Below are 16,790 nucleotides of genomic sequence, written 5' to 3' on the forward strand. Positions count from 1 at the left end.
AAAAGCCGCCTTACAAACCTGTACAATAGATGTGAATGGTTCAAATGGTTGAGGACGGAATAGAAGAAGCTTCCGCTTAACGGACTTCCGTGTCTAGTAGCAGTGGATCACCAATACCTCCAGGCAAAAACCTAGGTATATGAACGATAATAGAGGAAAAAAAAGAATTTGGTAAATCATAATAATATGTTATCCTTAGTCCTTAAGAATAAGTCAAGTTTCCTCTTACAGGACTCCTGGGAGGTCGCTTGGACTAGCTCAGTTGGCAGCGAATTCCAGCACTTGAAAACTCTAACGGGGTAGAAGTTGTGTCTGCAGTCTGTTCTGCTATATAGGGTCTCCAATTTCTGGGTGTTACCTCTCAGGTTAGTGTTATGACTAAGCTTAAGAAGATGTTTAAGGGGATGACCAGAAGTATTAAGGATACTGTAAGTCATAAGAAGGTTACCTCTAAGACGCCTGTACTCTAACGGGTAAAGGTTAAGTGATTGGAGGAGCTCTTCATAAGGTTTGAATTTGAGTCCCCGAACTGATTTCGTGGCTCGACGTTGTATACGTTCCAGAGTGTCCTTATCCTTTTGGAGGGAGGGAGGAAATACTATGTTTCTGTACTCTAAATGGGGACGAACAAAACTATTAAAGATTATGTGGAAGGTTCTACCGTCAAACTGGCCAGAAATGCGCTTCAATGTTACCAGTGCAAGGTTTGCTTGAACGGCGTTTTTGTCACAGTTCGCATACGATTTCAGGTCATAGGGTACCAACACTCCTAAATCTTTTTCGACTTGGGAAACTTCTAGAGAGGAGTTACCTAAGTTGTAACTATAGTCTGCAACATTTCTCAGATGGACTACTTTGCACTTTGAAGTGTTGAAGGTAAGTCCGTTGTCGTCTGCCCAACTTTGAAGTCGAGTCAGATCCTCCTGAAGAACTAGTATATCATTATGATTACGTATCTCTCTCCAAAGTTTCACATCATCAGCAAAAAGCAATAAGTCAGATGAAACTTGTTGAGGAAGATCGTTAATATAAACCAAGAAGAGAAGAGGTCCTAGTATTGAGCCCTGGGGGACCCCACTAGGACATTCCATAGCCTGAGAGAGAGTGAAGTTAACCCTGACCTTAAAGTGTCGGTTTTCTAAATATGAAGTGAGCCAATCAATCAAAGGGGGTTTTATACCCAATCGTCTAAGCTTCTTGATAAGACATGCGTGGTTGACCCTATCAAAAGCTTTTGAGAAATCCAGGTAGATGACGTCAACCTTCCCCTTGCGATCAAGGATGGTTGTCCATCTATCCACCGCAGTCAGCAGGTTGGTCATACAAGAATGATCTTTTCTGAAACCATGCTGAAACCATGTTGAGGTGAGAAGAACTTTGAGGATGATAAGTATTCTAATATACCGTCGTATATTAGGGATTCCATAATTTTGGAAGGTATGGAGAGAAGGGCCACTGGTTGGTAGCTTGAGGGTTCACTGCGTCGACCTCCTTTGAAAATTGGTGTGATGTGGGCCAGCTTCCAAATTTCCGGTAGTTTGCCTCTGCTTAGCGAGTGTGCAAACATCACGCTAAGTGGTGTCGCCAGGATTGAAGCTGCTTCCCTCAAAACAGCGGAATGAACCATATCCGGACCAGGAGAAGTGTCTTTTCTTAGGTGCTGCAGTTTACGGAGCACCAGGTCAGCACTCAGATCCACGGAAAAGCGTCTCGCGAGATTCCTTAGGGATGTTCCGGATGAGATTTCGTTCAGAATACGGTATGTCGGGCAGTATTCTTACGTTCCCATCGGATTTCAGTAAGTGACTGGCTAGCAGGACGTCCTCTACGTCGGAGGCATTCTTAAGTGTAACACGAAGCAGCCTCGGGTGGTTTAGGTGGTTAGAGTCCTTCCCCCGAGTGAGCCGTGTGACGGTTAAAGGCTCTGTTCTAGGGAGTTCAAGCCTCTTGTTTAATTCTCCCCAGAGCATCCTATCATTTTTGTTCTGCAAACTGAGAGGAAGGTCGGGGTTGTCAATAAGGTTCATGATTATGACAGAGTCGTCACGAACCGTAATTGATTTCCCAGGTTTTCCAGGGCGTCTAGGTTTGTTATCGTGTTGTTTGGATGTCGAGGCGCGTTCTCGATTCCTGGGCTCAGTGATGACCGGGTGGACAGTCTTGGGGGTAGACTGTACGGAATAGACGAAGGTTTCGCCTAACGGGTTTCCGTATCGAGTAGCAGTGGATCAATGGTACCTTCGTGTAGAAACCTGTTTGTGTTTATCGGTAAAAAGAGAAACAATAGTAAATACTGTGCTGAGTCCTTGAGAATAAGTCGTTTCCCTTCGAAGGACTTCTGGGAAGTCGCTTGCACCATCTCAGCAAGCCAGCAATTGCAGAACAAGACAAGCCCCTAAAAATAAAATGTGTTCATACAGTCAATTCTTCGACAGTGTGTCTCTCTAATTGAAAGGTCACCTCAGCGACGCCTTACTATTATAGATAAAGATTCAGTGATTTTGAATTTGAGTGGTCAAACTGAATTTGTGGCCCGTCTTTCGGTACCTTCCTATGTATTCTTATCTTATGGAGTGAGGGGAAAAACACCTTATATATATCAGTAGGATTCTTTCCTTTAGGCGTGTTGTGGTCTGATGATTCCAATATAGTAACCATGATTCTTTGAAATATAGAAGGCCGTCTGCTTTGTTCTCGTTCTGAGTTTAGTATGGGGATACAAGGAATGCGTGAGTTTGGAGGACCATTACTTACTCACTTACACCTGTTACGCCTTATGAAGGAACATAGGCCGCCCACCAGCACTCGCCACACAACCGTGTCCTGGGCAATCTTTTCCAGTTACTGTTCATCCTTTTCATGTCTGCTTCCAATTTCTGACGCAGTGTGTTCTTCGCTTTTCCTCTTAGCAGATTAGTAGGTGTTAGATTATGCCGTCAACTCTCAAGGTTGATTATACCAGTTTAGGCCAGTTATTGGTCAAGTGCATATCGTTATTTTGTAGATGAGATGTTATATTCAGACCAGAGACTTATAAATCCAGATTCTGGTTGATGAATCCATTCAAGTAGATCGATCGAGAATTCTGTAGGTAAACCAATCACATGAAAAGGTCTATCAATGTAAAAGTATTTCCACCTATTATTCCATCATAGCATGTACACCAACGTTGTTGGTGTGTAAAAAATCCAATCTAGGTTTGGGCGAGGAATAACTGTCTGGTAAGAGAAGAAACGCGTGTAATTGGGGTAACAACGGTTCCAAATTTCATCATAAATACAAATATATGATGTTACCTAAACAAATATTACCACTCAGTTATTCAACCAATAATTGTTTCGACAATAATCGATCTAAATTACAATTAATATACAAATTGATAAGAAATATAAGAAAATTACCGAGCGCACCAAAAAATAAGTGTCATTCTATCCTTTCTGGATAGATCAAGTAAAAATCCATTCAAAAAGTAATCGTTTGTTGTTTATAACTCAAAGTGTTTCCAATTCTGGGAAAGTGCTCCAATTCACAACCAAAATTCACGATCCCAGTCAAATCAAGCAACACAATCAAAGAGGGAACAATCAATATGGCTGCCGCCAAGATTGAATATCAATTAAAACAACATGGATACAGTTCAGGAAGAAACACAGAAACTTAGTGAAAGCGAAAGAGAAAAAAAATGCTAAAACTGTTATGAAATGAAACATTACAATCTCAAATGGCATCAAAAAGATTAACAATAATGTACAAATAAAAAGCCATTACGAAAAAGTTTCAAATGTATGCATGGAGGGATTTTCACACACGAAACCTTCAAAATGGATCTTACAGTGTGAATTCAACTGCTAAATTTCACTTCATTATTGATAGGCGATGATTTCAGTCAAAAGTGTACTACTGACTCTATGTGGTGAATGCAGAAAATTATTCTTTGACATTTTAAATTGTTACCCATTAAATTTATATGAAAAAATTCAGTATTTTCACTTCCAAAGCAAACACCTAAAACCTTGTGCAGGGTAAATTATTCAAACCCAAATCCATAACTTCAATATAGTCTACCTAACTTCAATAATTTCATAATAAGTTGGAATTTCTCTTCAATGCTTCTAGGTTTTCCATCGTGGTCTAGCTTCGATTGACTTATGAATTCAAATATTAAATTACTATAAAATTCACAAAACCCCTCTCTGAAGATAATTAAAAGATGACCTGATTGATTTAACAAATGTAAGTGGTATTGTGTCATTTATTATTGATTAACTAATTTACACATTACAAAATTTGTACAGAATAACTAAATATTAAAAAAAGCAACTAAGTCAAACTACCAACAACAACGAAAATAAGAAATCAAGATAGTGATGTATGTTTTAAAGATAGGTCAACGTATTGAATGAAGAACAACAAATTAATTATGTTCATCAAATTACACGGTATTCATCTTTGGAATTTAAGAATTTCGAAATTTTATGAAAATTAATTTGATAATCTTTTTAAACGACCAATGTAAGGTAAATAGAAGCTTCCAGTGTATAAAATATCATCATGTTCTAGTACTTCACAAGCATTCGGTAATTCATTTTGTAAATCTTTCCAAATTTCAATTATCTGTCCATTTTCATCTAAACGAATTAACATTGATGATTTTCCTTTTGGTGTTGGTTTGAATGGAAGCATGGAGATAATCTATTGTTAACATGAAAAAATGAAATATTGAACTCTTACTAAGTTTAGTGGGAAATTACACAGAAGTTAAATATGTGTCACTAGATTCTCTGATCTACATGTATCATAACTCATTTAGAAGGTATTGTGAAGGCTAGTTTAATTTGTAATTAGATTTAGCTACAGATTTACATCAGTTAAGGTACAGGTGGAAACCAGGGGACATTTCTCACTTGTTCCATCCCATTATGGAACCCTTCAAAGTTTGCTCCTACTAAAGAACCGATATAGAATCGTTTGACCTTTGTTTATTTTCTCTGAAATGAGTTCTGTAGGTTTTATTGGAAGTTTATGACTGATAAATGTCAACCTTGCTGGTAATAAGACAGTCATCCTCAATAATATTGTGTGATTGTAGCACTATATCATTAGTTAGTTGATGTTGAAAATGTCCACGTCCACTGTTCTAGGTTTACTACTCAGCTGCCAATGAATTCAAAAATGTAGTGACAATTGAATGAAAAATATTGAGTACAAGAAATACAGGAAGATTAATAACCATACACTAGAAGCTAATTGACGAATACGTGGATAAGCTGGTAGATGGTTGAGTAGAAGTACAGATAGAGGCTCATCACGAAGATTTGATACAGGAACCCAGTAACCACCACGTGGACTAGCTTTGATATTATCCGGATAACCAGGTAGTCCATCACTAAACACAGTCACTTCACCTCCGTCCAATGGAATTCGTAAAACTCGAAGTTTCATTGTTTCAACGACTAATATGGATTTGCCGTCATTACAAAGTTCGATTCCATTGGGAAAGCGTAAACCATCCATTATGTGACTGTATTGACCAGTTCGTGTATCAACCATTGTTAGCCTAAAAAATGTTTAGAGAAAAAACACATCAATAAGGATTGGTGTTCCGGAAATACAAAATAATTGGTAGGCGTAGCCAAGCTTTATTTCATGAAGGTTCTAAAGTACATCACATTAATCTGATCTTATTATAGCTTTAACAGTTATTGAAGTCTATTGTTTCATCCATATCTGTTTTGTGCAAGTTTGTATATTTTTAGGTTTATTTCTCAGAATATAATGGTGATATCGTCGTTACTAAGAAGAGTGTGATATTTGTATACAACATTTTGGTTCCCGATGGTCATTAGAATAATGTTTCATTGTATCCAAACCAACTTATTTAGTTGTTATTTAGCAGCATTAAAAGACTTAATTCTAAGCATTTAGAAAAGAAGTATCCAACTGGCTCATTATCAAAATACTGTTGTAATACAACTGTATACTTCTCTTAATCTTTTAAAAATAGTTTTCGTCTAGTAAACACTAATCAGTTGTGCTGAATTTCTCTAGAAAAATCAACACGGAAGACTGAAAGGATACATTTACCAATGCCTAGTACTGTGTAACATGATTCTGTCTTGAGAGTTAGGGATCTAATTTTTGTCAGGAAATTTATTGGTAAACGCTGAATGTTTTGTTTTTGTCTTCTGGTTATAACTCAATGGGAACTTCTGCAGTTAAGAAATCAATTATAAACAGATGCTTATTACGACTAAACGGAATATACCAAATCAAATAGAATATTTCTTATTTTATTAACACTAACCGATCATCGACTAGTATACAGTATTTTATTGTCTAGATCTTAGTGATAAACAGGTTTGTCAATAAGTTGTAAGATGTTCACTAGACTAGATGATTTGAATTTGTTCCATACCTTGTCTAATATCAGGTAATTTGTGTTAGTCGGCACTCATCGCATTATATCTGCATTTTCGACATAGTTGATTCTATCTACATTTTCTTAAACTGTATCACCGAGCATTACAGTCAAAAGTACCGTTACTGAACAAGTGTTTGCGACTGTCCTTTTGTAAGACTTTCTCTTTGAAAAATTGGCTGCTCGAGACTTCAGTTGCGTCTTTTTGACGAGTCCCAACTAATATACAACTTAGGTCGATGAGTTTCCGTTGACTAGCTCTGATGAATTAGTATTAAATGTTTTTTCATAGTTGCAAGCGTGAGTCAAATGAAGCTAAACCGCCATGGAAAACCTGGAATCACTGGACGGCCGTTTCGTCCTATTGTGGGACTCCTCAGCAGTGCTCATCCACAACCTCGCCTCGCGAGATTCGAACCCAGGACCTACCAGTCTCGCGCAACTATAAAAATACTAAATCTCCAGAAAACCTCTTCTGATAATATTACTAAATGCTTACATATTTCAGGATGAAATTCATAAAAAGAGTATCATCGTAAACCTAGTTAAAAACACCTGCATCTCAGAGTTGATGTTCACTCTGGGACTCGAACCCAGTACCTTTCGCTTCAAACGCCATCGCGTTATCCACTCGGCCACTGAGTCCCGATAGCCACTTGCTTGTGCAATGGGGTGAAGTTGAAATTTACTCAGTATTGTTTGTTTGAATATTCAAACAAACAATGCTGAGTAAATTTCAACTAGTTAAAAGTAGGTATGCATTAAACTACTGAAATATAAATAATTTATGAAAAACTTATCATTACCTTCCACTAGGTAATCCCTCTAAAATTGTTGTCCATAAATGTTGTAATGTATTTTTTGTACTAGCTTCAGTAATAATGAGACTACCATTTGGTAAAATTACGGAATCATCAAAAAATGTAACTTTGAAATTTTCATCTAAAGGGAACAATTTCTTCACACTACCTAAAAGATTCCAAAATATAATCAATACCATTATTATCATTATTATTTATTGAACCGACCATCTTTTACCGAAACAGATAATACACCTAAATAAGCATCCGTAACCAAGAAATTCTCCGAATTATTGAACAATTTTAAACCTAATGGTCTACCACATTCATGTACACCAACTAAAAAAAATTTTGGTATATATTAGTGAACAAGATACAAAAGAACAAAAAATTACTGCAATTCAATGAACCAAGTGTTGCATGAATATAAATCCCAGAATCATTTATTCTTAATATTTTCCCTTGAATTACGGTAGTATACAATGAACCTATTGAATGATTTGCCAATTAAGAAAATACAAAAACCAAAAAAAGTTACATTACTTACCATTATGATAAATTAAACTTTCAGGACCATTATAATTTATCAAATCAATTTTTTCTAAATTTCCATATTTTTTATTGATAATAAGTTGATCATTCAATTCAATGGATGGTTTAACATGGTAAATATATGATGAATTAGTTGATGTATTCAAAAGACAATGTAGTATATATCCAATACAAATGACTATTATTGATCTAAAAACAAGTTTTTTCAGCTCTATCATTAGAATAGTGTCTTTATAACTTATTAACCATACAATCTATCTATCTATCTATATATATATACATAAATAGACCAAAGTAACTTTGACAAAAAAAAAACTACAAATATGATCAATAATATTTTGTCGAATTCTGTTACTGTGTTAATCTGGAATTTACTGACCTAAAACTTGTTTTACAAACATAGATTTTCTAGTGTGCTTTACACAATAAAACATAATTATTATTGACCATATGACTATATTTAATCAAACGCTAATGAGTGTTTAATAATTTCATTGGTATTTTGATAGTTCTTTAAAATGATTAATTGTTTTATAGAGTTGAGATCATGAGTCAATTGGAGCTGGTAGGTCCTGGATTCGACTCTCGAGAGTGCGGGGTCGTGGATGCGCACTGGTGAGGAGTCCCATAATAGGACGAAACGGCCGTCCAATGCTTCCAGGTTTTCCATGGTGGTCTAGCTTCAATCGACGCATGATCTCAACTCTATAAAATTACTAAAATCTCCACCAAACCCCTTCTGATCAATTATTTTGTTTAGGTTTTACACGTTATATGAAAGGATAAATCTAGTGTATGATATTTGTGATCAACTAGAGGGAAACTCTGATATGTCAGATGGTTGAAAGTAGTTGATAGGAAACTCTGAACTCAAGTTTCATGCTACTCAGTGCTTATCAGAAATGTGTGCTAGTAAACTTGAAGGAAATGACACTCACTGTGAGATGTCAGGTACTCCTTGTTAAGAAGTACTAAACACTATGAAATTTAGGGGTGTAGATTCCTTTGCACTACCTTTCACCCATCATATATATCTCGATGTAGTGAACGTGATGTTGAGTCATTTAGGCGATTGGCCACGTTGTAACTTGGCTTATAGAATTTGATAAGCACTAAATAAGTAGACAAACATTACATTGGTCATTATCTTGTGGTCAGCCAGCTGTTAGTATAAGACTTTTGATCTTGATTTTTTGATTTCTAGAAATAATTATTACTTAGGGAACAATAGTTAAATATAATTCAAAATTAACAGAACCCACTTATAATCTTAATGACTGAGATATAAAGTCTCTGATGGTCAAATTAAATCATATGGTCTCGAGTATCCAGAAGTGAGTTGCTTTCATTGTTAAGGGTGAATTTCGCATGTACATTGACTTCTAACAATTGACTCCATATAAGAGTAAACAATTATATCTGGCAAATCAGTGGCAATAATGTTGTTTGGGTTAAGGACTACTACATTAAATTCTTAACACTTTAGACCATAATGTCATACTATCCCTAGGCAATTGTTTAGATAACCGATCTGAGTACAGATAGTTGTCTGTTGGCTATTTGTGAGACAGTTAATACTTCTAACAATCCATAGGAAAAGGATAATTGAACGGAGAATTCTTTTTCTAATGAATTCATATGATGTTCCACAGTTATATCCCTAAAATTATTGGTTAAAATAATAATTACATTTCTGGGAAATAAAGCTTTATATTACAGATATTAGATTTATGTTTGTGAGTTAATGTGACAAGTTAATGAGGGTTTGCGGATATTGAAATAGTTTTCAACTTTACTTTAACGATGCATCTTTATGATGTTTAAAAACATTGGTAAGAGAGTAATAAAATAATAGTTGGGGTTAATTCTGATATGCTTTTAAAACTGACCAGCACAATGGATATTCAAACTGGAATAAAACGAATGTAATCATGATAAATTTCAGTTGTGAAGATATTTGATGAGGAGGGGAATAAGTAAGTCAGCCACACTAAATCAAATATATATCTACTTTGTAATTGAAATGAACAGTTATATAGTCGAAGTGCTCAAGTTATTTGTAGAAGATACAATCTACCTGTTAGCGGGACATAGATTGAATAAAGCATGTTTCGTGTACGATTGCGTTGGCGCATGCTGACTGGTCAAATTTTATCCAATCAGCGCTAGTCGATACTTGGAGAACACTCTAGAATCTCCTCGCGTAAAAACTATAAATATACTAACGTATTTCTTATTGAGTTTCTTACTTCCATCTGTCCTTGTTATTCGGAATATAATTTCGTTCCTGTGAATACTATAACATGATCATTTTGTGGGATTTCGTCACCGCACAATTTCTTTACATTATTTTTACTACAGTAGACAACTGATCAATACACACATATTTTTTCGAAATAACTAAAGTTAAATGTGACTTTATCGAGACATAATAAGTGATATTGATAAGAGTGGGAAGGTAAATTCTTAAAACTCCAAGCACTGCAATGTACTGTTAAGAAGTTAAACTGACAGATACAATGGGAAGTCGTTAGTTCAAGTAATTCACCTTTATTTTTTCCTTTTACTGCTTCACTTTTAACGTTTCTTAGATTACTTAATGCTCCAGTGAACAAATAATTTTCTATTAAATTGCATCTGCTTTATTGATTTTAACTAGAAATACAGTCTTCCAAATTGATCTACGAACTACTTTGAGCTTTCACTGTTTACTAACATTAGTTAGATTATTTTTCTAACTTAAAACTCTAGATTCTCTATACAAGACTGTATCTACCTGAAATGTAACTGTTATTTTAAGCAATAACCTTTTCTTATAACCATATATTTCGATGACAATATATTGGAAAGAAAACTCTCCTTTTATTCATCAGTGTGTTATGAAGTTTGATTCAGTTAAATAGATTAGTAGAAGGTATGATCATGTTGTTTAAGACAGAGTGTAGCGGGTTAAACTATCTGCTTCAAGTTTCAATTTCCAAGTTGTTATAATCTGAGGCTGGTGTTATTTCTGTCTATTGTTTCTCTTATTAAATGTATGTGTATTGTGTACGCTCGCTATCTTTAAATGGCAAGATTTCTAAAAGATCTATCGACATGGTTTGTTTATTAGTTGACTGGAAATGATGAAATCAACTTGTTGAGAATGTTTAGTGTTTACACACTTATAGGATGTATGATGAGTCAAGGGAATACAACACACAACATATAAGTGCAAAATTCATGAATAAATGATAAGTAACATTTCCTCGCATTATCTACTAGCCTACCTGTATTTAAAATACTGAATACAGTACTTCATCGATTTCAGTTTAGTTTGAATATGCTTTTGAAGATATTACTTCTATGTATGCCTCGAGAATTTCAAAGTATAGTTTAGTTCTCTGGCATGACGTCTAAACAGATTAATTTGTTCAACAAAAAAACTCAGGTTAATCATGGAAATTTCTGGTTGTAAGTTGGTGTATGACTGTAACGTTACTTACATCATTCGGATTATTTAAGTATCATTGAGATCGAACATTCTATTCCACTAAGTAAGGATTTCATTTAAGTTATGATTTCCATATATCAGCATTTAATTCATTGATTAAGTCTAAGATATGATAACTCAGACCTAGAGGGTCTATGTCTAACCAAATCTCTGAACTCATTCAGACAGCTCACTTGACTTTTGTCAACTTGCATCACTTGTAGCGTAGACGAAATATCCGTCTACCAAACAAAGGATGAGTAAATAACAGCAGTTTTATTTCACAGTTGTCAATTATGACCATTATGAATAGATTACATTCGTAGATTACTAGTATTCGGTTATTTGTGTCTTCGAAGCATCGCCAGTATACTTTGGGACCGCTGAGTGGGAGGTTCTGAAATTCGGCACAGAGTGCCATGTAAATATGACAAATCGATTGAAGAGGTAGTGAATCTTCACTAACTGAGTTGTTGAGACATGTGTTAAGTGTTATTGATATTCGCCTAGCATGAGGAACAATGTTGTCTGTTGAAAAAGTGGGTTGGAAGGACGTTAGTGGTTAGCAAAACATGAAATAGTAACAGTACATGAAGACAATCACTATTACACTGAGCCATGTAGGGATAATTAGACTACAGGGTTGAGGTCTGGTGATTATCATAACCAGCGGTTGAAGAATTCGGGTGATATGGCTTTGAATCTTTATCAATGAAGTGGATGAACTCACCGTTTATCTTATGTTAATTCGTAAGTAACAAAGTCCTATTTTTCTTTTTTCCTATACTCGACCGTTTCTTTTGCTATCACAGATAATATTATTATCTCTACTCCAAGGGATTTGCCTTGTTAGTTGCATCTTACCGTGGTAATGTGGATTATTGACAGTAAATGTTATGAAATTTCCTTTGGTAATCATCCCAAAATATTTTGTAAAAGAATCAAGTTTGTAGACTTCCTAATATTTTCAATCATGTTCTTTTTATTCCACTATGCTTAAAGTTTTCTACAGTGTTAAGTTAATACTTATAAAGATTACAGTAGTCAGTTTCGAAATAGTAAAATAAATTTGCGATTTTGTATGTTGTACATTGTTGTACTGTTCGCCAATTGAGTAGGATATTTTTTTCTGAAAGTTTTACTGTGATGAATTTGAATCTTAGTGTATTCGAGTATGAGCCGTAGATAGTTTTTATCATGATTTCTATAGGATAAATTTAAATAAGTCACTAATGACATTAAACCACATTTCTTTCATTAATGTGACATAAAGGGAAAAGTAAGTTACATAGGATTAAATGTTAGATAGTTTATACCTTCTAAAAATGAACAGATGCATAATTAGATTATATATAATCAGTAACTACAATATGAAAACAGAACATTTCAATACTAAACAGATGTGTTACAGAGTCACTTATTCATTTGTATCTATTTTTTAGATGGCGTCGAGTCGCGTTTGACAATGATCACCACTACAATGAGATTACGCGACCAAAAACGACTTGGTCCTTTTGATAACTCGCAAACCAGAAGGCTGTAACTGTTCCAGATAGAGTATATTTATTGGCAATCTCGTGGTATCGAATGAATACCGAGACGTGCCAAAGATTACAGGCAATAAGAGCACAGCGTAAGAAAGTTCAAACCAACAAGAGGGAATTGACTTTGATACAGTTAAACAACAACGAGTACGGTAAAACAATCACTTGTGCAATTGGTTATAATAATAATTGTTTCCATTATTCCAATCGTGTTCTCGTCGAGAAAAACAGGTCACTACACCTTAATATATGATAAGTGTAAAACATTTAATTTGTAATGAAACGGATTTAGACTGTGCTAAGGTTAATTAGTTAGTAACGCATGGGACAATTATAAAAATTATGCTTTGTTATCAAATGTAATAAGTCGGAAGTATAGAGCTTCGAATTTCGGCGTTATTTTTATTCAAGTATTATGAACTTCAATGATATTTAGAGCCAACAGATAATGTAAAATTACTCTTTGATATTGTTTCAAACGTACTCTAATTGATTTGTTGAATAAATACGCCTTATTACCTGCTTTGAAGTTCGTAATCTGTCTTATTAGCGCTTAGTAGCAATGACTTGTCTGAAAATCGAAATTTAAATATTAATATAATGACTAAACAAAGCTTTATCTGTCATATAGCTAAGATAAAATGATTTAAAGACTACCACATCGAGTTGTAGTTATAACAAGTAAATAGAGTTTGAAATCAACAATTTCAATAAGTTGAAACAAAAAGATAGGGAATAAAAGGAATCCAAAATTTCATTCTTAAATGTTTTATATGTAGGTGGTTCCAAGAACGTGTGAGTGGAAGGTTTCACGAGAATATAAATGATTCATAACTAATTAGCCCCGCAACAGATTCACTCTCTAACTGGCAAAAAAGGATAACTTATTGCTTCACAATAAATCACAGATCCCCACGAAGTAAACTCTTGATTTTCAAACGTTCTGCATTTCCATAACGTTTTCGAAGCAATCACTCCATGTTGAGTGTTGACTTAAGTTCGAAATATTTATTACTCTGTATCAACCTATTGATCTAGAAGTATGACGCAAAACCTGAAGGTCTTGCTTCCAAAAAGTTTTATAATCATAGGTTACCAGTATTGAGGCGACCTGTTGAAAGATAAGATAGGTGCCCGATATGCTCTACTTTCTAATGGTTCTCAAGTCTTTGATGAATTATATCTTTGAAAATTAACTGTAAAAGTATCAGGCAACGGAGAATGTCTATCATTTGTATCTTTTTAGTGTGAGACCTGTGAATCACCAACTAGGTGATCTATACTGAATGATTGGGGACCTACTCGAGTTAGACGGGGATTATGTGACGAATAAGCTAACTTCGAAGTCACACCTGGTGGTCAGCATCTCACATGGATTACCCTTTCGACGTATCAAAGTATTTATGGCTGCTTTGAAGACTGTGTAACAGAAAGAATGTTATCATGGAAATATATTGGTAGGAATGAGTACAGAGAAGATAGTGAGATCACCAGTTCATGGACCAGTCCATGGCATACGATTAACTGATGCACGTTGGTTGTCCTTGACTTTGACATGGATCGATGATCTGTTCGATATTCAGTTACCCAGCTGCCGGATGATTTGTCTCGGTCTCAGTAACATTTCACTGGCCCTACAGACCTAAATAATTTTAGATGGATTCGATGGTGGGCTTTGGGCTAGTGAAAAATTACAAATACGTGATAAACAGCTTCTTAATGCTATTTGATTTCTATTCATTTTATGATAGAATTTCCTATCAAGGGATTTCCTTGTAAAAAGCTTGATCATTTGTTATTGTTATATACATAATACAGAATTAAGTATGTTGACTAGCAAAAAAACTATAAAAATTTATTTATACTGTGGTGTGGTCTACTTATATCCTCATAAGTAGTATATTGTGGTGGTCAGACATAGAATGTATTTTGGCAGAAAACCGATAAGGAAGGAACTGAAATGAAGCGCAATTGGTAGGAAAATGCATGAACAATGAAATTAGACAAGATGGATTGATATTTACAGAAGAAACAGTGAAGATTGAGACAATTGATTGTTATTTTGCAAATTAACTGTTTACTGTATGGTTATTAGATCTTGGTGACATAGCTTGTGATTTGTGCCTGAATACATTTGATTGTCCCCAGTCGTGATTTGTTCACTACATTACTATTAAGGGAGCAATTGTTTATACATTAGAAAAGAGTCCTAAAATTAAAACTCTGTGTTAGTATACCGCATTTAATTACACTAAAGTTTTTGAACTGAATGATTTTTACAATTTGGTAAGCTTGTTCAGCTGAAAATCAGTGTGATAAATTGTTTGAAGTTACTAGGTAAATGTCTTAAAACGAGGTTTCATGCCTACATACACAAAAAATTGTATTTTGTTTATATGATAAATTCTGTTTTTTTTAAAAGCACAGTATAATTTCTTGAAAATATAAATACAGTTTGATGAATAGAAAAAACTATCTTGCATGTTAAGACCAGTATTACTTGATTAAATAATTTTGCAAAGATTGGTATACACCTTATAGTGCACATTGACTGATAATATTTACAAATTTTACAGATTATTGGATGACGGTAATCTTTGTCGGTTACAATTTATCGACTACATATCACAGAACTTACTTACTTACGCCTGTTACTCCCAATGAAGAATAGGCCGCCGACCAGCATTCTTCAACCCACTCTGTCCTGGGCCTTCCTTTCTAGTTCTATCCAGTTTTTGTTCATTCCACTCATGTCTGTCTCTATTTCTCGGTGTAATGTGTTCTTTGTTCTTCCTCTTCTCCTTTGGCCTTGAGGATTCCATGTGGGGGCTCGACGTGTGACGCAGTTGGCTGCTTTCCTCAATGTGTGTCCTATCCACTCCAAGCGCTTCTTCCTGATTTCTCCCTCCACTGAGATCTGGTTTGTTCTCTCCCACAGTAGGTTGTTGCTGGTAGTGTCTGGCCCAAGGATCCGAAGTATTTTGCGTAGACAACTGTAGACAACAATAAACACTTGTATCTTCTGGATGATGGCTTTCATAGTTTTCCAGGTTTCCACCCCATACAGTAGGACTGTCTTGACATTTGTATTGAAAATTATATCACAGAACTAGGTAAATGATATTCAAATATCTGAAGTTATTTATACATATTGTGAGATCAATCAAAAGTGAGTAACATTTTACTTCATTGAGACAAGAAACGTCCCTGAATAAACATAGATTGTCATATATTATATGACTATATTTCAAAGATGTTAGAGATATGATTATTATCAGATAACAATGATATTTTTAAATGGTTAACCTCACTAAAATGCTGTGGTATCTGGAAAAAGTCACTGATATGGCTACTTGTTATGAGTGAACAAAAATTGATGAGGTCATATTTAAGAAAGAAGATAAATAGTCAATGTAGATTTCATTATTTATTACAAGCAATTTGTTCAGTGAAGAAGGGGTTTTGTGGATATTATAGTACTTTTAATAGTAGAAATCATGAGTCAATTCAAGCTAGACCACCAACGAAAACCTTGAAGCACTGGACGGCCGTTTTGTCCTAGTATGTGACTCCTCAGCAGTGCGCATCCACGATCATGCATGCGAGACTTGAACGCAGATGATATATGAATTAATGATCTGTTGAAGTCCAAGTTTGGTCTGGTACAACTAAACTGTAATTAGTAATTATTATTAGGTTGAAAAATTCATACATATATATCATATACATAAATCACATTCCATCGGCTTAAACATTGGATGATTTTAATCATTCTTAGACAGTTTTGAACGCATTTTGGATTACTTCGTACCTAGTCATAACAAAACACCCATATATCTAAATGAAATTCATAAGTATTGAACTTTATAGTTGACCTTACAGTAAATTAACCTATGATGGTTATGAGACTGTAACTTCATTATGATAATTTTGTTTGGTTGACAAGATATAAAGTTTTGTCAATTTAAACAAAACGAGAAGAAAAACGTTTGCTGAATGAAATT

At 34.7% G+C, this 16,790-nt stretch overlaps 1 protein-coding gene and 1 non-coding gene across 2 annotated transcripts; both read right to left on the reverse strand.

The window, feature by feature from the left end:
* Positions 1-4,226: 4,226 nt before the first annotated feature.
* On the reverse strand, positions 4,227-7,988 carry Smp_161220 (strictosidine synthase-related; the record flags this gene model as incomplete). The annotated part of the gene is made up of 6 exons (XM_018796134.1): positions 4,227-4,692; positions 5,236-5,557; positions 7,225-7,387; positions 7,447-7,557; positions 7,614-7,706; positions 7,766-7,988. 6 exons carry the CDS (start codon positions 7,986-7,988, stop codon positions 4,483-4,485), a joined length of 1,122 nt encoding a protein of 373 aa, XP_018650377.1. The 3' UTR covers positions 4,227-4,482.
* On the reverse strand, positions 6,993-7,059 carry Smp_tRNA_01079_Gln_TTG.1.1. Its single transcript has one exon. It is a non-coding gene (tRNA).
* Positions 7,989-16,790: the final 8,802 nt, after the last annotated feature.

The sequence above is a fragment of the Schistosoma mansoni genome, chromosome 2, assembly GCF_000237925.1.
Source record: "Schistosoma mansoni strain Puerto Rico chromosome 2, complete genome".
Taxonomy (NCBI): Eukaryota; Metazoa; Platyhelminthes; class Trematoda; order Strigeidida; family Schistosomatidae; genus Schistosoma; species Schistosoma mansoni.